Below are 22,809 nucleotides of genomic sequence, written 5' to 3'. Positions count from 1 at the left end.
TCGATTGTTGGAAAAACCCATCTGGTTCACTAATGTCCTTTAGGGAAGGAAATCTGCCATCCTTAACCGGTCTGGCCTACATGTAACCCCAGAGCCACAGCAATGTAGTTGACTCTTAACTGCCCTTGGGTAACAAGGGATGGGCAATAAATGCTGGCCAGCCAGCGACGCCCATGTCCCACGAATAAAAAAAACTTACATACTAGTTTTCTGCGATTCATGCACGAGAACATTCAGATCCCTCTGCACTGAAGCATTATGAAGTTTCCCTCCATTTAGATAATAATTTACCTCTGTATTTTTGTACCAAAATGGATAACCTCACACTTATCCATGTTAAACTCTATCTGCCACATTTTACTCCATGCACTTAACCTATCTATATCCATTTGTAAATTTCTTATTTCATTGTCGCAACTTACCACCCCAACTATTTTAGTGTAATCTGCAAATTTGGCTATGGTACCTTTCCCTGCATCCAAGTCATTAACATGGATTGCAAATAGTTGGGGCCTGAGGACTGAACCCTGTGGCACGCCACTAGTTACATCTTGCCAACCCGAGAAAGACGCATTTATCTTGGCTCTCTGCTTTCTGTTGGTTAACCAATCCTCTATCCAAACTAATAAATTACCCCTAATCCCATGTGAACTAACCTTGTGCATTAACCTTTTGTGTGGCACCTTATCAAGTGCCTTCTGAAAGTCCAGATGCACTATATCTACAGGATCACCATTATCAATTTTGCCTGTTACATCTTTGAAGAACTCGAGCAAATTTGTCAAACATGACTTACCCTTCATAAAACAATGATTACTCTGATGGATTGCTTTTTGACTTTTTAAATGTCCTGTTATTACTTCCTGTATAATGGATTATAACAATTTCCCAACAACAGATGTTAAACTAATTGGTCTAGAGTTTCCCACATTTTGCCTCCCTCCCTTTTTGAATAAGGATGCTATATTAACACTTCTCCAATCAACTGAAATCATTCCTGCATCCAGAGAACTTTGGAATGTTGTAACCAATGGATTCACTATTTCCAACGCAAATTCCTATAACCGTAGGATGTAGGCTATCAAACCAAGGACTTGCCTGCCTCCAATCCCAATAGTTTGCTCAGTACTTTTTCCCTAGTGATGATGATAGTTCTAAGTTCCTCCCATTCTACAACCTCTGCATTTTCTGTTACTATTGGGAAAACACTTGTGACCTCCACCGTGAAAACTGAGGCAAAATATTGATTTAATGCCTCAGTCGTTTCTGCAATCACAACTATTAACTTCCCAGCCTCATCTTCCCAGGAACCAACATTCACTTTAGCTACTCTCTTCCTCTTTATATACTTAGAGAACCTTTTGCTGTCCATTTTTATATTTTGCGCTAGTTTTCTTTCATAACTTACCGTTGCTCTTTTTATTACTTTTTTAGTGACCCTTTGTTGATTTATAAAAGCTTCCCAATCTTCGTGTGCCACTGACCTTTGCAATACGGTATGTCTTAGTTTTTGTCTTTTTATGTTATCCTTAATTTCCTTGCTTAGCCATGGAAGGACCACTGCTTTCTCTTTTTATTTCAGAATGGCAGCATCTTCAAATAAATAAATTTATTTGTTATGTAACCTTCAATCTACTACAGTGAAAAATAAAAGGGGAAGATGAGTACCATTTGATAAAAAAACCTGTATCCTTGTGAAAGTCCTAACGAGCAATGTACTGCCTCAATAGTTGACTTGTTCTTTGACCAGTGGCTCTTGCCTGCAAAGGCGGTGAGGAGGAAAATTGTTAGCCTCAAAATAAATTGATGGTTAACTGCAGGTGGCCTTAGCTGTGTAGATGTGTGTGTGTGTGTGTGGATGTTTAAGAGGCAGGATGCTGGAACGTACAGCTATAACCTATAGGAGGTTGTATGTTATCTATATATGTTATCTTTACAGCTTCACTACTGAATCCAATCTTGCATGGATGTAACATTGAATGTTAAGATATTACTACAGTCCTTTCAATTTGTTTTCAAACCATTTTGCAGTATGACTATTTGGAATTTATTCTCAATTTTATATCATATAGAATATACAGGCAACAGTTTTAAACAGAACACACCGTATAGCTTGGAGGACAAGAATGGCAAACTTACATGTCCTTGTACTCCTTTAACACCCTGTTAGTATAGAAGGTGGCTGCATCATTCATCTCCTTGACATAAGGACCTGGCTTTGGGGCCTTTGTTAACGACGGAACATCAGGAGAAGGATGCACAAAGAGGAGAAAATTGGGAAGGAAAAGGACACATTAGATTCAACAAAAAGTTGCTTATTAACTGGTTAACTATCATCATCAGATGCCTCTTAAAGCCCTGATGTTTTCCTAGAATCATACAGCGCAGGTGCATCATGCTTACTCCGGCTCCTTGAAAAAGTTATCTAATTCTCAAGAGACAACGTGAGTATAAAAATCAGGGAGATTAACATAGACAGAGAGGAGGTTCTGTGTGGTCTGGCAGGTTTAAAAGTAGATAAATCTCCAGGGCTGGATGAAATGTATCCCAGGCTATTGGAAAACTGAAATGCCAGGATTTATAGATAAAGCCAATAAATACTTTTATATGCTAACATCATCATGGAGTTCTTAAACTGTTCTATAAAGATTTCTATTCTGATAAGCAGGACACTAAAGGTAACTACATTTTTAAAGTTTGCATGTTATCATTTAGTTGAAGGTAATTAATTCCTTAATTTGCCATTATAAAACAGCATAGGTATATCATTCTCAGAGAATTGCTTACCCAGTCTCTCAAATTCCATAGCTGTCATTTACAATCAGCCCACACCAATGACAATTCTTTTCTTTGACAGCTGTCTTGTAATGCCATACATCTACCACTGTCTACCCCAAATGACCCCTCACATCAAGAATATGTTAGACTAAAATCGTCTTTCTTCTTTTGCTGCATTATATGTATATAATACCATATATGTACATTAGAAGGGGACACAATGCTACAAAGAGTGGACTCTGGCCTTCCACCTCTGAAATATGGACTCAATTTCAATCCAGAGTGACAGGAGGATAATCTCCTCTGTCTGGTGGCTCTAAGGATCCTTCACAGTGTGTTTTAGAAATCTTGGGCAGAATGTTTTGGATAGCAATGTTTCCTCCCCTGCCACAAAGAAAAGTCAGCAGAGAATGCACCCCCACTCCTGACAGCTGCCCTGCAGCCACTTAACACTCAAGAGACATTAAGTAGCACAGGGTGAGTATTCCGCCCCATCCGGAGAGCAAGTCTCATCTTGACGATCTGCCAGCCAAGCTGACTGGGAGTGGCGGCCACTGCTGAGACTACACAGAGTCCCACAAAACAAAGTGCCAGGAATGTCTGGATGTCACTCCACAAGGTCAGGTGAGGAAGGCTCAGGGGGACTTTTGAGGGTTGTGGGGCCTGTTTCAAAGAGCCAGGGACTGAGGGGACACCTGGGGCGAGGGATTGCCAGGGCAGCCCTTTGGTGGAGGGCCCAATCAGGAAAGATGGAGGTGCCCCAATTGCTGTTGGGCAGGAAATGGCCTTCAAATGGATGCTTAAGGGTTTCAACTGGCACCAAGGCTGTTGGGCCACATTATGCCTTGCTTAGTTCCCCCATAAAATCACTGCCAAGTCAGGAGCAGGCAGGCAATGAGAGGGATACCCACAGAATTTTATGGGCCCCACCCCACGAGAAAACCTGTTGCCGGGGGACCCTAAAACGTTATCCTTCCGAGCAGTTCCTACAGCACAAACTGTCTTGAACTCAGCACTAGTGAGAAAGTTGGCCAATAAGCCACAAAGTGTGTGCTATAGGAAATGGGAAAATTTCACCTTGGTGAAATGGCCATCTTCTGGTTGGGAATAAGATTCATCTGAGCTTGGGGTTGAAGGGCAGGTTCAGGGTGGTTGCTGTTGAGCCACTGATTACCACACATTCTGGACTGGCCCAAAATTTAAGCACTTAAAGTATGTGACCAAAACACAGTTCTGTTTAGTAGCTCTGACACCCTTCATGAATAAAAGCAAAAACAAATTGTCACATACAATACTGGAGCCAAATTTTGTGCTTTCAGGGGCTGTATAAGTATGCACCATGGGAGCCTCAGTGGCCCTGAATTTCCATTAATTTTCAAGTTGTTCACGCCAACAGGTCTTGTTCTGATTTAGGATTTGTCCACCAGTGAGGCAATTATAGTAAAAAAAAACCATTCCAGAAATCCAGCTCCACAATATTGAAATGACATTGTGGCACAGTGGTTAGCACTGCTGCCTCACAGCACCAGGGACCCAGGTTCAATTCCAGCCACGGGTGACTATCTGTGTGGAGTTTGCACATTCTCTCCATGTCTGGGTGGGGTTTCCAGTTTCCTCCTACAGTTCAAAGATGATTAGGGGGATGAGCGAGGTGAATGCGTAGGGTTACAGGGATATGGCCTGGGTAAGCTGTCCTGTCGGAAGAGTTGGTGCAGACTTGAATGGACTCCTTCAGCACTGTAGGTATTCTATAAATTTATTTAAAAACAGGACAAAACTGCATGTAGGAATTCCGAGTGAAAATAAAAACAAACTGACTACGCCTAAGGATCAGTTTGCAAAGCTGGAACACGTGGCTGCAGTAGTGGAAATCTGCGACTCTCTTCCCTCAGAGGCTGGGTAAAATTTCAAAGCTGAAATTGATAGATATATGTTATTAAAGGATATGGAAGCAAGTGGGAAAATGGAGTTGAAATATAAATCTAACTGAATGATGAAACACCTTGAGGAGCTGAATGGTCTACTCCTTTCTTCAATGCCCAGAACTTCATTTTGGATAATATTTGCAATATAAACAGAATCCATACATTAGCCTTAAGTCTACAATCTGATCTCAGGGTTGTGGACAACTTGAGATTTGCTTCTGTAGTGTGGAAAGTTACTGAGATTTGGTTCTCTATTTTAAAGCACTCATAGGGTTTCTTAAATTGACTAAAAGCATTAAAAAAAAAACACATGCATAACTGAACACAGGCTGATCAGGCAGACCAGGCACTGACGTACTCGAGAGGGAGATAGCTACTATCTACCATGCTGGAGCTTGGAGCCTCTGAACATCCCAATCAAACTACTGTATTAATTCAATGGTAAATCTTTCCACTTACCACTGCAACCCACCCCAGTGCTGCAATGCTCTCGCTAACAGCTGACAGGTGGTTAAACAACTTGCTGCCACGGTTCTTCTCTCGAAAGTCCTGGATCTCCTGAATTCTGTCAGATATGGGTTTGAGAAGTGCATTCATCTCATTCTGGAATAGCAAACAACATAAAAGGTTAATAAATTGTAAGATACAATGGGGCTGATATAACATGCCTCAGACCTGCAGTTTAGAGTACCTGTGTCTTACAAATCCTTGTATGCACATATTCAATGCCAACTGTTAACATTTTGGCAGTTTAGATTTTGGCCATTTTGGAGAATGGAACCTAAAAAATGCAACCGTTAAAATGACTACTTCTCTCATATAAGCTGGGTTGAATGGGGCTGGGAAGGCTCAAAAAATATTAGTCTACATCTGTAAATTCCAAAGCTTGTTTTGTTTTTGCAGGGAACTAATTCAAATCATGACCTATTGCAAATGTAAAAACGTAATTTAAAGAGCATAAACATTCATTAAGCTAAAATTAACAAGCAATTCAAATGAAGCAACTTTAAATTGAAAGAAAATGGATGGTCCTTTATAAAACAATATATCAAGAAAAAGCTCTGCAATAAATCTGGGATTTTTAAGATTTAGTTATTTTCACTTAGGACATATTCCAAATGTTTACTGTTCGAGAAGTTCTGAATGTATAAGCAGCAATCAATAGAAAAGCCAAGCAATTTCTTGTGAGAAATATAACAAATCAATACTGAATTTTTTTTTTAGTTCTAAACACTGAGATGGAAATATGTTTTAATCAGTTTAGTAACATCTTATTGATGGCCAAAAGTACTTCAAACATCTCAATTTAATGTCACATTTGACCTTTCACCACCAGAAGGCAATACACTGCCATTAAAGTAATGAACTTGTTGGCTCTAAAACATGATACAGTTAAATACAAACAGCTAACGGAAGGTTGGACAGGCAACCCTTGGCACTGACCTGGGCCTGACACACAGGATAGGGTAACAAATACTTAACATTTTCTGCAAAATATTGATGGTATTACGCTTCGAAGTGTTTGCATGATAAATGAATGCAGCTGTCAAATTTGTATTATTTATTTAGTCACTAAGTTCTGTATAATTGTTTTGACTCACACTTACGAGATGAGCGGAGAGAATAATGGAGTGCAGGAGATAAATTGCAGGCGTACATGCAAACTGAAAACTCCTTCTTCATCCCCATACACATATAGAAGCAAGCCAATAATCAGGTCCCCTCATATAACTAATGACAATCTCTGTCTGCCTGTCCTGGAAAGAGATCCTGTTGTACTTTCTCTAAAGAGCAGCAATTCTCACTGGGTCTTGGCCGACGTTCATTAATCAATACCACCAAGACAGATTAAATGGTCATTCTTTCCACTGATCTTGGTGGTACTTAACTGTACACAAACTGGCCACTACTTTTGCCTACCTTATAGTAGCTGCACTGTAAAAATAGTTCCTTGGCTGTAACATATTCCAGACGCCCCGAGAAGATGAAAAACTCTCTATAAGCGCAAGATTTAAAAAAATCTTTAATATTTCAACATTGGGTGGCTTCTACAGTGGAGACCTTGGTAGGACATGCACTACATGGCAGGAGATGTCAGCACCATGGTGCAGGGCTTTGACTGCCGGCCTGGAGCCTCAATGTCCCGGCCCCCTGGGGACGCCTGCCAAAATCATCTCAGGCAGAAGGGCTTGGAAGTCAGCAGGCCTCCTCAACTTCAGCTGTGGATCCTGGGAAGACACCTAGATGTAGTGGGAGAATGAGGAATATTAAGAAACCTTAGGCACTTAGGGGGCACGGGTGAATATAGGCACTATTGCAGTAAGGTCACCATTTTGTTCTGAATATTTGTCAATAAATTTCACTTGGTTAGCCTCCGCCCTGTCTGTTCACACCATAAAGCTTGGGAGAACCACCACACTTACCCAGTGCCGCATCCCTGTGGAGTGCGAGTTTAGTAGTACTATGTTCCTCCCACCCTCATGCCAGCCCCCACTAAGGAAGGGCACTCCCTCAGCTGCGATACGGTACAAACTCAGAAAGGAGGAGATGGGAAGCGCTGCCTGCATGGCAGCCTTCACAACCCCTTCAAAGCAAGGGACCTACACACAACCCCTCTCCTGAAATGGTGATTCTGGGACCCCAACCCCTGAATTGAACCTATCTGTGTCTCAGAGCCTTCTCCAGTGCCCCCTTAGCAGTACAAGCTGCAGAGGTCCCTGAGTGCTCACCTCTGAAGCCCCCCTCGGTGGCAAAGGCACCAGGTTCACCCTTCTGTAGACCTGTTGTAAATAGTGTCGACCTGATATCCGAATGAGAGGGTAAGTCCCGGCAAGAGTGCTTGCTAATGACATGCTAAGTGCGCATTCTGCGGTTCGGTGGTATGTTTCAGGCTACTCCACTGGCAACGGGCCGGGAAGATCGGAACTCGGAAACACATTGGCGCGGATCATTCCCTCACGATTTTGAGCATGCGCCGCCATTCCCGCAGACAGAGAGTGTGGGTTCAAGTTAACGGCTACGATTTTCCAAAAAAGGACAAAGTGTCATAACAATGAGAGAAACTGAGTGACCCGCGTGCTGGACTGAATTCGTCCCACGCTCATTTTTTTGGACTGGTGAGTTGCATGCCATTTCTGAGAGGGAAGGAGGGGGAACAGGGTCTAAACATGCAAGTGAGTCTAGCTGCAAAGCAATCAGACACTGTTTTGCAAAGGCGATCTGATCTCACAGTGCACCAGGGACCTCCTCCTTCCCTCCCCTTAATAACAGCATGTTTCCCCACCCTCTCCCTGACAAGGATCACTGGGGTATTGGGGCCCTCCGAATGACCCTCGACATACCCTACCTTCATGCCCATCCCTTCATGATCCTCCCTTCAAGATCCACCCCTGCACGACCACCAGGCCCCACCCCCTTGACACTGCCCCACACATCGGCAGTGCCCAACTGGTACTGCCAGGATGGCAATTCCAGGGTGCCAGGTGGACACCACCAGGTGGGCACTGCCCAGCCATGTCCCCGACCACCCGGGGACTTTAAAGCCCTCCACGCTCCCCAGCATGGCCATCATGCTTGGTCTCTGCTAGTGGAGACCAGTAGTGATTCATGCTAGTCTCATGCCACGCCCAAATGTCAGAAGGTCTCAGGAGCTGGGAGAATTCAGCATTGGATGGGCTATCCATATTTAAATGCTACTTTAAATATGCTAATTGGCCTTGAGCCCTTTCTGGGTGCGGTCCGGTTTGCGCTATTAGAAAGGGTCTGGGACATTTGCAAACCGTTTGATTGCGGGCGCGAAACCAATTTTTAGGCCCACACGCTATTTTCCGGGATCGACGTGACCTACACCAGGTGGGGTGAGGTCGCAAAATTGCCTCCAACATTTCTAGTCCATATGATCCTTTTCCAAAACTGAAGGGAATAGAAATATAATGAATTGTGTAGTTGGAGAGGAGGTGGGGCAGAATGGAAGGTCAGGGATAAATCAGAGTTAAGGAGAGATTGATAAATATGTCATGGGCATAAAATAAGGAAGTGTTGATGGTGCCATTAAGGACTGAAGAAGTGCTAATAATAGCATAAAAGCAAGATAGCAGGATGTGTTAATAGGAAAAAAATGTCAGCGCTCAGTGAAAGCAAAACTGAAGAACAAGTGACATATGACCCTGTGGGGAAGGGGGGGTTGTGTTGGGGCAAGCTAAGGGAACCAAAAATCAATAAAAAGGGAGCTCAAGGCGGATGGAAAAGTTTGCAATCTAAAGTTGTTGAACTCAAGGTTGAATCCAGAAGTTTGTAATGTGCCTAATTGAAAGATGAGGTTTTGTTCTTCCAGTTTCCATTGGGCATCACTGGAGCATTACAGCAGGCTGAGGGCAGACATGTGGGCATAAGAGCAAGATACTGAGTTAAAATGGCAAGCAATAGAAAGTTGGGGTCATGCTTGTGGATGGAACAAAGGTGTTCCATAAAGCTGTCACCCGGTCAGCGTGTAGTCTCCCCAGTGTAGAGGAGACCACATTGGGAACAGCGAATACAGCAGACCAAATTGAAGGAGGTGCAAGTGAAATGCTGCTTCACATGAAAGGTGTGTTTGGGCCCTTGGACAGTGAGTAGGGAGGGGGTAAAGGGCAGTTGTTATACCTTTGGTACTTTCACGGAAAGGTGGGATGAAGGATGGTGTAATGGAAGAGTAGACCAGGGTGTTGGATGTTCCCAGTGGCAGGGGAGTTCAAAACCAGGGTTCACAGTTTAAGAATATGAGATAAATCATTTAAGACTGAGATGAGGAGAAATTTCTTCACCCAGAGTGTGGTAAGCCTGTGGAAGGCCAAAACATGTGCATTTTCAACAAAGAGTTAGATATAACTCCCGGGGCTAAAGGGGTCAAGTGGTTTGGGGGGGGGGGGGCCTACTCCTGCTCCCATTTCCTATGTTTTGATGGCATCATGCTGGAGTTGGTGGAAATGACAGAGGATGATCCTTTGAATGTGGGGGCTGGTGGGTGAAGACGAGAGACCCCCTGTCATGTTTCTGGGAGGGAGGGGAAGGGACGAGGGCTGAGATGTGGGAGATGGTTAACTCTGTTTCTCTTTCCACCGATGCTGCCAGACCTGCTGAGTTTATCCAGCATTTTCTGTTTTTATTTTGGATTTCCAGCATCTGCAGTATTTTGTTTTAAGGGCCCATTAATTGCTTTATAAACCTAATCCTGCTCTTTTAGAATGTTCAAAAGGGGTATAAGGAGTACAACATCTTTTTTAAAAATGCAAATAAGGTAGCTGTCACAAAATGAATTTCTTTAGAACCTGGAATGAGGAGGTTGTCTTGTGAGGATTGGCTGAACAGGTTGAGTTTGTTTTCACTGAAGTTTACTAGAGTGAGGGGTGACTTGATGGGAGTATACAAGATCCTGAATGGTCTTGAGAAGTTGGACATGGAAAGGATGTTTCCTCTTGTGAGCGAGTCCAGAACTAGCAGGCTTTTAAAATTAGGGTTGCTCTTTTAGGACAAAGATGAGAAAAAAAATAAATTCTCTCAGAGAGTTGTTGGAATTCTCTGAAGCAAGGTCACTGATTATTTTTAAGGTGGAGGTAGATAAATTCTTGTTAGGCAAGGGAATCAAAGGTTATCAGGGGTAGATGGGAATGTAGAATTCAAAACAAAAACAAATCAGCCATTACCTTATTGAATGGTGGAGCAGGCTCAAGGGCCAAATGGCCTACTTCTGCTCCTATTTTGTATGTTCATATGTTTCAGTTGAAGCATTTCCCATTACTGTAAGTGTTATTCTTCCTCTATTCCTGACCTGCAGTGCATGTAACAGAAATTGGTGGGAAATGCTTTGTGGAATGCTTCCAATAATCAAGTTCCCAGCAGTCTCATTATCACATAGGGCTACAACCTTTATAAAAGAGAAACACGAGGTATATCGTGTAGGAATTAATCAATAAAAAAACTTAATTGCCACAACTTAAACAAGATGGCAGACATTTAACAGTTAATAGTTTAGCAACTGCAGTTTTTCCTTCATATCCTTAAGAAAATGTATCTCCAGTGCCATTAAACAAACTGTCAAGTGCATAGATTTTTCTTAAATTCCTCCAACTATAAATTACCCACCTTCCACAATTCAGCTATAAATATAATCCAATTCATAGATTTAAAATTCATCTTGATATTTAGTGAACAGATTCTACCTTTTAATGAGAAAAAAGGTGCAGTTAGTCACCTTTCAATGTAACTTTGGTGTCCAAGACGATCTTCATTTATACTGAGTACTTCACTGTAGTGTACTGTATTATAGTGGGGTCCCTGTAAATCACTGAAAATTGAGGAAAGTTCTTTAATAGGCAGGCAACCAAGTGGCATAGATTGAAAATTATTTCGAATGTGTTAAAGAGCGGAGGCTGGAGATTGATGTGCATCCTGCTACGCCATGGCACAGAACATAGGCACAGTGCTTAGTCCCATCTGCCTGTTCAGGCTTATTTAAAAGATCACATGGCACCATTTGAAGCATAAGACTACTCCAATGTCCAGACCAACAATTATCCTCAATTATCATGACCAAAACAAATTAACTGACAATCTCACCGTGTGCATGGGACCTCAATGGTTGTCAGGTTTTACAAGACAGTGGCTATCCACCTAGTTGTCAGCTGTGATTAACTTTTGTCACATGGTGAGAACGTGAAAGCTGATGTATTAATAGAAAGTACATTTTTTCAGTGTGATTTCTATGCACCAAAAGTGCCATCCTCCCTGTAAAACTGAAAACTCATTACAGTATCTCCTAATCCAGTTCTTGTACAAAAATATATCACACTCATCTCCCACAACTTCACTTCCTCCAACAATCCACAGTTTTTAAAACCCTGAACTTGGTATCACATGGCTATTAACACAAAAACAAAATACTTCGGGTGCTAGAAACCTGAAATAAAAATAGAAAATGCTGGAAATGTTGAGCAGTTCAGGCAGTTATCTGTGGAGTGAAAAACAGAGTTAAAGAGCTGAACTTTCGCCACAGAAGCAGAAAACAGGAGCCAGGTTTATTTTCAGGTCAGAAACCTGCCTCCAGTGGGAAACATTATTAAAGTTCAAATTGTCAAGGGGTTTAGAGATCATGACGGAAGGGTGGGGGCATCCTTTACTGGAGGATGGCGGAAGGAGACCACTGTGTTGCAAGGAGGACTATAGTTGCCCTCTGTCTATAGTTGCCTTCTTTTTGGACGGTATAAATTATGACAGTTTAAACTAGACATCCATGACTCCTTTTATTGCTTCCGTGACAGGGAAAGTGGTGTGAGGTGGTGAGAGAGAAAATAGGAATCTTTACGTTGAAGCAAGGCTTACTTCATTGACGGTAAGTGATTAGGTATTCCAGGCAGCTTCTTCCATGCACGCGCGAGCACAGGTATCTCAACTCCCTTCTATGCATGCCCCTCAGCCTGGGTCAGATGGGCTAAGTTGAAATATACCTGGATCAGGGATGCCTAACATTCCTGGCATCCTCACAAGCCCTTCATGCCTCGAGCTATGCTCATCTATCCCATTGCGCTGCTGGGACACCTCTTCATTCAGCGTCATCTCGCTCTGCCTCCAGCTTCTCTTCTCTCTCTCTCACACTTCCTTTTCCTGCTGTTCTCCTGACGAGATGTCTCATTCCTGGTCCTCAGTTGTCCTCAAGGTCCACACCTCTCTGGATGGCCATGTTACAGAGAATGCAACCGACCATCACAATGACCAAAACCCTTGCAAAAGTGTGTCGAACGGCACTACCCGACAGGTGCAGGAAGTACATTGTCAGATGCCCAACTGACTCCTCCATGGTTCTTCTACTGAGCATCTGGCACTGACTGTATCCCCGCTGGGTCTCTGCCTGGGGCTCCTGTAGAGGGGTCAACAGCCATGTCTCCAAAGGATATCCATTGCCACCTAGGAAAAATCCAGGAACTTTGAGGACTTGGACTGAAAATCTGAGATAGCCTGGACTTGCAGAGGATGAAGGAATCATGGTAGCTGCCAGGAAAATGACTGCACATATGGGGGAAATGTTCATTATCATCACAGACCAGTTGGACATTGAGGAAGTGGAAGCCCTTCCTGTTGATGGATCTCACTTGCTGATCACTCAGTGCCTTGATGGGCACGAGTGGTGGCCAGGTGTCAAGCTCTGGCTTTCTGACCAGCCCAGAACAAAGGGTAGGACACACAGTCAGAAGTCAGTTCCACAACATCTAAGAATGCTGCAGGAGAAATAAGGAAGATACGTGGGTCAGTATATTTAGCCCATTAAACAGAAGAGTGAGCCATGTTTTGTTATTTTCTACAAGGAGGTTTACGTAATTAAGCCAAAATAAGGCAAGATTTACTATAAATGTCAGTTTGAGCACTACTTTAACAACAGTAGAGTAAACCAACATTGATTTGTACCCAGCCTCATTTCACTAGAGTGAATCCTTCTGCCTTTTCAAAAATCGGGACATGTACTTGCGAGATTATTGTTGCAACTCCCCAGGTCATGTAATTTTAAGAAGGCTAGATAGATGACGGGCAATAAAAATAGGAAAATAATATTTTTCAGAGGTATTTTTTGCATGGAATAGAACTAAAGGGGTGGTAGTTTTTCTTTAGACTTGTCACATGAAGAAATTGTGGGGGCACGTAGGTAGCTGAAATCAACTGGATTACTTATCTATTTGGAAAACTACTAGGATCTCACTGCTTGTGATTTTAAGCTCTCCTGAAAAGACAGCAAGGACACCAGTAACATTCTTTTCCTGACCTATCTTCCTTTATATTCATTAAGTCTCAATTTTAACTCTAGACTGAGTGATGTGACATTCTCAGCAGACTGAACCAGGTTGGAAGAGTTTCAGACCGTAGTGGTAAAGAGAGTTCAGTTTTTTGTTTTCTTTATGGGGCCAGAAGGAGCAGAGAGATTCCAGTCAGGAAGAGAATTGGGCAGCATGTTAATGAAGCTTAAGGAGTTAAAACAACCAGGGTCACATTTCTGTAGCAGCATGCATATTTCCAAGTGACTGTTCCATCCACTGCCCAAAACCATCCTGGAATTAAAATCATGCTTGTGTTGTTAGAGAACTGAAAAAAAGGTTTAATGGTTTCAAAGAGCAAGATCAGTGATTCAGCTACCGCAAATAGATGGGAATGAAGGTTGTGAAGTTAATATATATAATACGAAGGAAATTGATGGAAGTAAAAATGATCAGCTAAAGAATGGAAAAATAAGATAAGAGAAAGATTTTTTATGTGAAGAAGAAACTGATTTGGAGGCAGGACTGGGACCCTGAGTTAATGGAAAAAGAGTCAATGAATGAATTATTAACCAAACACAGGTGGATTACTTTGAGAAGGAACTAGATAGCCATTAGCATAGCTTTGATACAAGGACATATATGATGGAAAATTGTTTAAAAGTACATGATATCAGACCCTGTCAAACATCTTGGAGACGTTCACAGCAAGATATAGCAATAGAGTATTCAGGAGCAAGGCTCCAGAGAAGTTCTCACATTAGACAATAAATTAATTCATCATTTCCTTTGAAATTGTGAAAAATGGCACAATCTGTTCTAACATCAGGTGCAAAAATAGGGTGCCAACTGTACCAAGAGAGGCACAATCATGAGGTCTCAAGTTTTCCTTTCTAAACCAAAATCTAGTATTTTTACAAACTATAATTATTTGGGCAATTTCCATGCAAGTTGTCAGCTGTGACACAGTTGGTAGCGTACTCACCTGAGTCACAAGGCTGTGGGTTCATAAGATCGTAAGAAATAGCAGCAGAAGTAGGTTATTTGGTCCATTGAGTTGCTCTGCCATTCAATAAGATCACAGCTGAACTGATTGTGGCCATAACTCCCCATTACCCTTAACGTGCTTATTGATCAAAAATCTGTGTAACTCAGTCTTGAACATATTCAATGAGCCAGCCTCTACTGCGCTCTGTGGAAAAGAATTGCAAAAACTAATTGACACTCTTGAGAAGAAATTCCTCTTCATCTCCCTCTTAAATGGCAGACCTCTTATTCTGAAACTTCATCCCCGAAACCAGCCTAGTAAATCTTCTCTGAGCTGCTTCCAATAGTTGAGGTCCCACTCAAGAGACTGTCGCCCAAAATCTAGGCTGACAATTCAGTACATTACTGAAGGAACATTACACTTTTAGACTTGCCACCTTTCAGAAGAAACATTAAATCTATTCCATATGGTGTGTAAAAATGGGTTCTCCCAAAGCCTTTGTTTTATTCAAAATGACCTCAGAGGTCAAATGACAATGGCAAGCGGCAGTAACACAAAAGGCTGCAGTAACACAAAAGGCAGCAGTGCACGCACAAAGACATTTTTCCAAACATCCCCCTTTTCACAAAGAAAAAGCACACTGCATACACTATGATTTGCAGTTGTACGTTACATGGTCTATAAAGAAAGTCATCGTACGTGAACAAAAAGCTGTTCATTCTAGTCTGTCTACACAGGCATTACACTCAATCTTTCAAACATTTAGGTCTTCTAATGGTACATGTGCGGTTTGCTGTTGGTTGATCATCTTGCGTCTGCTGGTTCCTGGGATGATGCTGCCACTCCAGGAATGTCGTTGGCAAGTGTTGCTGCTGCTCCACCGCATTTACTGGGGAACAATTTACCTCTGGGCTGTTGGTCATTTTGTTCTTTGTTCAGTTGGCAAAATTAACTCTTCCTCATCAGCTGTCTGCTGTGAAGAGTAGCTTCTCCAATTGCACCCATGTGTCTGTGGTTGCAACGATATATCTGGTCATTCACTTTTATCATATGCAATCGACATGACAACTTCTATACACAGCTTCCAAGTTGCCAAGTGGGCTGACTGTTGTTGAGTATATTAAATGTTTGCACTAACTGGCTCACCTACTCTCTGGCAATGATTTGACAAATTGCCAAAGTGAAATTTCATTCCTTGTTGTTTCACTTTGCTTTTATCACTCACTCCTGTTACCACTTCTGGATTCGATAGGTTTTTAAAAAACTGTTAGAAGAGTAGTTTGGATGTGGCATGATATTAGTCACTTGACCGGACTACTAAATGTCTTTAGTAGGTATGTTTCTCCACTCTAAGATTGCCTTGTACACATCTGCGTTGGATCTACTCAATTTTTGATGATCCCTTTGGGAATTTTCACTGCTTCTTCAGCCTTTCCATTTGACTGGGGTAGTATGGAGATGATATGTAGTGCTGGATTTTCCAATCATTCATGAAGCACCTGAATCCTTCACTCGTGAACTGAGGGCCACTGTTGCTCATCTTGCTCATCACTATGTCAGGAATGCCATAACTACTGAAGCGTACGTTTTAGTATTCTACAATCTCACTGGTAATCATTGACATCAATCTTTCTAACTCCCAGTGATCTGAATAGTAGTTGACAGTGGTGCGATAGTCTGTTTCAAAGAGAAGATAAGAGATCTACTCCAAGCTTTATCCATGCTGTGTCTGGGATGTGAATGACTTTTTAGCATTATGTCCATTATAAGCACTGAACTAACTGATAATGTCCTTTATCTCACTGCTCAAGTTTGGTCAGTAAAGCACTCCTCTTGCCCTTCTCAGACTTGACATAATTTCTTGCATGGATGTGTTTCAACATTGCTTTTCTCATTTATTTCATGATAATGATTCAAGATCCTTTGCACAAGATAAAATCTTGGACAATCACTTCATCTGTGTGCCCAAATACTGTCTTATAACAATAGGTGTATCCTTGATGCTTTCAGGCCATCCTTGCATCACTCCTTCCTATAGCACTTGGAGAGTTGCATCTCATTCCGTAGTTTGCTTGATCTGAGCACGATTCAATGTCTCTTCTCAGTTGTGATTTCCAGAGCATGAAGTGCTGTTGCTTCTTGTTGAATCTTGAAGATTTCACACCCTGTACTAGCATCAACAACATTCTTCATCAAAAGGAGTGTGGCTCTTGACAACATGTTGACGATGTATATCCTTTCCCCTTGCTCACACTTTACTTTTGAATGATGCCTTGGCAAATGAAGTAATATCCTTTGCAGATGCTTTGGAACAGATAGAAGTTGTTTAAGAAATTGCTTTGAAGTGGCTTGTAGACAGATTCTACCATCACTTTCTCCCTCCCAAACATAAGAATATAAGAACTAGGAGCAGGAGTAGGCCATCTGGCCCCTCGAGCCTGTTCCGCCATTCAATAAGATCATGGCTGATCTTTTCATGGACTCAGCTCCATTTACCCGCCCGCTTACCATAACCCTTAATTCCTTTACTGTTCAAAAATTTATCTATCCTTGCCTCAAAAACATTCAATGAGGTAGCCTCAACTGCTTCACTGGGCAGGGAATTCCACGGATTCACAACCCTTTGTGTGAAGAAGTTCCTCCTCAACTCAGTCCTAAATCTGCTTCCCCTTATTTTGAGGCCATGCCTCCTAGTTTAGTTTCATCTGCCAGTGGAAACAACTTCCCTGCTTCTATCTTGTCTATTCCCTTCATAAGCTTACATGTTTCTATAAGATCTCCCCTCATTCTTCTGAATTCCAATGAATATAGCCCCAGTCTACTCAGTCTCTCCTCATAAGCCAACCCTCTCAACTCTGGAATCAACCTAGTGAATCTTTTCTGCACCCTCCACTGCCAGTGTATCCTTTCTTAAACAAGTACCGAATAAAATGTTCCTAAACACTCTTTCTCAATCTCTGCATAGTGTTGTTCAGTTTGTGTTAATGCTCTTGATACAAATGCAACTGGCTGTCTTTGCTGCATAAGGGTTGCTCCAAGTCCTATTTCGCGGCATCACATGGGGGAATGACTTTGTCACTGACATCATAGTACCTTAACACAGGTGCTGTCATCACTGGTTGTTTGATGCAAGTGAAAGATGCTTCTTATTCTGTGCCCAATACCACTGAACATCTTTTGCTATGAGCTTGTGTAGAGGTTCATACTCATAATTTGGGCAAGAACTTTACTAGGTAGCTCACAAATCCAATAAATAATTGAACCACTTCACATCTGTTGGTTGCTGGATTTCTGCTACAGCTCGTACCTCATCAGAATCAGGGCAAAGTTCTTCCACTGTCAGTACATACACTTGATTCAGTCATCTTCAGTTGCAATTTTTTCTTGTTCAGCTTCAGGTTCATCTGGCAAGCTCTCTCTAGCAGTCCCATTATATTCTGATCTTTGTTTGCAATGGTTTCTTCCATCATACTCCACTGGATGTCTTCAGTCAGGGAAAATCATCGACTCTCATGTTGTTGCGTTGATGCTCTCCTGGAGCAGTAGAAATGCCAAATAGTATGCGCAACCATCTGTACTTCCCAAATCGCATCCAGAATGTAGTCAGAATGCGGTAAGATTTCTTTAATGGTTGGCACGGGGTACTGAAATCTCTTCAAAGCTTTATTGAGGTCTTTTGGATCTATGCACATTCTCAGTTTTTCCAGATTTCTTCACTGTCACCATGCTGCTAATCCAGTTGGTAGGAGTTGGCACTTTCATAATTATTCCCCTCTCATCTTTTCAAGCTTCTCTTCTTGTCTTTCAAGCTGGACTTGAGGGCAGCTCTTCTTGGAAGATGCTGAGTTGGTCTCACATTCTCATCTACTTCATCCAGGATACAGCTGTGGTGTAGTCCAAACAAAGATTTAAACTATTGAGGAGTGTCAGTGATTAATCTCGAAGGTAGGATTAAAGAACTCTATCCAGCCACAGATGAGGCTTGGCTCTGCGACCATGCACATACTAAATATATCTACTTCAAAATTATATTGACTAGGCAGACACCCAAGACTGTGAAAACATATTTGTAATTTGTCAAGATTTCTTTAGTAGTTAAAGGTTTGTTGCCATGTGAAACACTGAAAATCTCTTCTGGTACATGAAGGATTACCGGTCCAAGATTTCAAGTTGTTTCAGTTGGTTTGAGGGGATTTTGCTTAGTGTCTACATCTGGAACTGCAGATCTTCTTTCTCCCCATTGTATTGGGTTCTCGGTTTGGGGTGAATATCATTCCATCATACAACCTCAATTTTACCTTCCACAACTTCATTGTCTGGTCACCATTTGAGCAACTTCACACAGGTCTGCGAGACCCATGTTGTTCCACGTAACACCAGTGTCTATCCAACATTTCATATTCATTTGATGCTTTCCTTCTGTAGTCATCATTCCAATAGTCACAAAACATTTTTCTTTTAGACTTGACAGTGCCAACATGTTTTACAGGATGTAGAGTGATTTGGCAGAATCATTGTTCAACATCTTTGCGGCAACCATCTTTATAGGTTTGCTTTTCTTCTCTCCACCAAAACACATTCATGGAAAGTGACTCAGCACTGCTTTCCCCGCACTGGACATGCTTCCTCTTCTTTTGGGCGGTGCCCGCTACAATATTTACACCCAGTATTTTGGTCTTGCTCTTTTTGCTGGATCTTCTGTAAATAGTTCTTCCGTTTCTCCATTGTCTTGTGCTTGGAAGACCTAACCTGCCTCTAAGCAAAGTGCAAAGCCTCGCCTGTTCTCCCAGTAATGCTCATCAGCTGATGATTAACCACCTCAAGAGCTTCTGCAAGTCAATAGCTTTCTTGAGAGCTGCTCTTCTCTCAGCAGATGTACTGTCATGGTGGTCTCTCTTGTTCCTAAAACAATCCTATCTCTAATCAGGTTCCTATCTCTAATTCAGTTGCCCAAATTCTCAAGATTCAGCTAAATGTTTCAGTGCAGTCACATACTGATCAATACTCTCCCCTTCTTCCTCAGCTCTGGTGATGAACACCTAGCATTCATAAATAACATTCGTAGAAGTTTCAAAGTGGGTCTTTAAGGACTCCAAAATTTTACAAGACCGGCTTTTCTGCACTTCAGTGAGATCTAGAGGGTAATACAGCTTGCAGCACTCTTTCTCAAGCATTGATAACAGAGTTCCTACTCTTATTGTTCAGATTTCTTGTTTAATTCTATGACAATTTCATAGTTCCACAATTGAGCTTGGAGGGATTTCCAATTCATTTTCAAATCTCCCTTCACCTCTGTAGGAGCAGGTTCTGGAATACTTAAAGCCATACTGCTCACCCAGCAGTCAATGTCCTCTACAAAGTTGCAGACTGAAATTTTAATTATTCCTTGCTATGTTTTATAGTGGCTGGCTCTCTTGCTTGCATCTTTCAAAATCCACTCAGTTTCAGCTGTACATCCCCAACACCATGGGGGCAATTCTCCCATCCCACCGCGCTAATCTGCCACCATCTGATTCACGCTGGAAACCGGTGAAAACACCAGGTAAGTTATTTTAATTGAATTTTAATTGTAATTTAAATGTGATTATCAGGCCCGGGACTAAATTCTCTGTGCCCGCTAGCATCTCCCACCCCGCCAGGAGTATTTCACTCCAGCAAGGTTCAGACTAGTTCCCCACTTTTGGGGAACCAGCGGGATGGCCCCACTGGAATGAAGGGGGGAGGGGGAAATCTGGGCCCCCCATGGGGGGTCAGATGGTGGGGGTGCCCCCTGGGCATGGGCACCCTGGCAATGCCAGTCTGTGCCCCTTGACACTGCCCAAGGGAAAAAGTGCTCATGCCCAGGGAGCACCTTGGCATTGCCCATCAGGCATGGGGCAGTGCCAAAGGACGGGGCCTATTGGGGTGGGGCCTGCTGGGGGCGAGGCCCCACTGCCACTGTGATTGATGGGGGCTGGAGGGAGGCAAACGATCAGAGCAGGTGGGGTGGTCAGCCCAGGTGTGGGGCGGGAGATTTGGGGCTGGCCTGCGAATGGACGAGGGGGGGAGGCCCAATCGGGCCGGGGGGGGAGGGGGGGGGGGGGCACCACTGCAGGGGTCCCAAGCTGCCCAGCAAAGTGGGCGGATGACAGTTCAGGGCCACTGCGCATGCGCAGAAGCCCTGAACTGTCAGCCACCTGGGTAGGAATATGCCCTGCCCCCTGTAATCTAATGATAATCACGCTGGTGGCCTCTGCAGTTCAGAGTGTGGGAGATTCTAGTGTGAACTCCCACTGAAAAAGCCAGCGTCATTTACTCCAGTTTTCCCGCGAATTTAACACTGAGGGCCCAATTTTACCATTGCGTCGCGCCCGTTTTCGGGAAAACTTGGTAAAGTTGGGTGTGAGACAATTAGCGTGATCCGCGCCCATGTCCGCACAGATGCCCACTTTACCAAGGCCTGAAAATGGCCGCAATCCGAACTGCACCCGAAACAGGCGCAACGGCAATTTAAATGCATTTGCATGCGTTTAAATTGAATTAATGGGCTGCCCGCCCAACTTTACCAGATCATTCTCTGGTGAGGGGGGGGGGGGGGGGGGGGGGGGGGAGGCGGGTCAGGTGTATCTCTGGTGGTGGTGGTGGGCGGAGGGAGGCCCGATTATTCTTGGTGAGGGGGGGGGGGGTGGGAAAGGAGGAGGGGGGTCAGATAATTCTCTAGCGTGTGGGGGGGGGGGGGGGGGGGGGGGGGGAAGGAGGCCAGATTGCTCTCTGGTGGGAGGGAGGGAGGCGGGTCAGATCTCTGGTTGGGGGGTGGGAGGCCCGATCATTCTCTGGTGGTGGTGTTGGGGGTGGGACAACCCGATTGCTCTCTGGTGGGGGAGGGGAGTGGGAGGAAGAGCCCAGATGGATCTCCAGTTGGTGGTGGTGGGGGGGACCGCAGCCACTCTGCAGGCGGTCGGTTGGGGGGGGGGGGGGGGGGCCAGGAGCTCGCAATCAGTCTGGGTAGGGGGGGGGGGGGGGCGTGGATAAGGGGGACAGTTATGTTGTGGGAGTGGGGCAATGTCTGTGGGGACACAGGACCACTCCAAGCTGGGGCTACTCCGAGCTAGGCAGCAAAGCTAATCCTCTTCTATCCAAAGTGGCGTTAAGGAGCTAGTAAGTGCAGAGTCAGAAGGGAGAATGAGTCAGCCTAACTTGTCAATGCAAAAGGCAAAATGCAGCAATCCATCTTCACCACCCTGTGCTCAGACTTGCACAGACAGTTGATGAGGATACAGAGAGAGCTATACAGAGAGATCCTTTGCTCAGTGAAGTACAGGCTCAGTTCTGAGATTCAGATCTTTGTTTCAAACAAAATCCTGCTGAGAATTTTGAGGGTATCATTATTTTCAGACTGTTACTCGGAGATGTTATTTTTCTTTTAAAGAAATTGTTCTTCTATTATTTATTGAAGTTAGAGTTGGGGAAGTGAGCTGTTTTGTTTTTGTAGGATAAAATCCCCTGCTGTTTCTAGTTCTGGGCTTTGAAAGGAGCTTTTGCAAGGGTTATTGTTTTTCATTGAAATGGAGAGATTAAGAGCTGATTATTCTAATCCAGGAAGACGTAACACACTCAGATCTGTTTTACACACTGGGAGCTGTGTGACACTCAAGGCTTTTAACACCCCGTATCCAGCAACTGTGTTTATGGTGATATTCTTTGGTGAAGCCGAGTAGATCCAATACCAGCCTTCATTGCATACTTACAGCAATTCCCTGCTTGAGAGTTCACTCATCATTTTGAGGTGCACTAGCCGTTTGGGAGCCCCATGCCATGGCACAATGTGTTTCATTGTAAATCCACCCCACTTCCTGCCCTGAACTTAATTCTGGAAATGGCAGGGTTCTGGTGTGCCACCACTCCACCTAATTGCATGCCCTTCATGTCTCCAAGCTCACCACAAGCGAGAGCAGAAGATTCCACCCTACACAAACAGTGAAGCTCAGTTACTGACTGTTGGCTGAATGGAGTGTCTGTGTTGCACATGGACAGATTTTAAAATTCATGAGAGAGGCGTAGGTGGATTGTGCAAGGCCTGCATTCTGCACATTCTCTGGTTATTTTTGGTGGGTGCCTTGAAACCTTCCGCACATCCCCTAGGGAGCCCCAAGTTTCCAATCTCTGGTCTAGAGATTATACTGGTGACTATGGTGAGCAAACATATCAATTCAAAGTGATTTGTTCTGACTTCACTGATAATAAAATAATTTTTGTCACTTCAGTAAAATTAGAATATCTCCCACTTCCAGCTGGCAAAACCTTTTGCTTTAAAAGTCTGGTTGTACAGAGGCAACACTTTGTAAATATAAAAATAAACCAA

The 22,809-nt window shown here is 43.3% G+C and overlaps 1 protein-coding gene across 3 annotated transcripts in view; it reads right to left on the bottom strand.

Annotated features, from left to right (window-relative positions):
* Positions 1 to 22,809, bottom strand: part of cap2 (cyclase associated actin cytoskeleton regulatory protein 2) — a 205,646-nt gene that overhangs the window by 56,266 nt on the left and 126,571 nt on the right. For all 3 annotated transcript variants that reach the window (XM_078241822.1, XM_078241829.1, XM_078241839.1), the window contains exons 5-6: positions 5,163 to 5,306; positions 2,140 to 2,225 (exon numbers count right to left, since the gene is read on the bottom strand). In XM_078241822.1, coding sequence (XP_078097948.1) covers positions 2,140 to 2,225; positions 5,163 to 5,306 — 230 coding nt within the window. The remainder of the gene's footprint in view (positions 1 to 2,139; positions 2,226 to 5,162; positions 5,307 to 22,809) is intronic.

Source organism: Mustelus asterias, chromosome 2 (assembly GCF_964213995.1).
Source record: "Mustelus asterias chromosome 2, sMusAst1.hap1.1, whole genome shotgun sequence".
NCBI lineage: Eukaryota > Metazoa > Chordata > Chondrichthyes > Carcharhiniformes > Triakidae > Mustelus > Mustelus asterias.
This window is presented reverse-complemented; position numbering and strand designations above follow the sequence as displayed.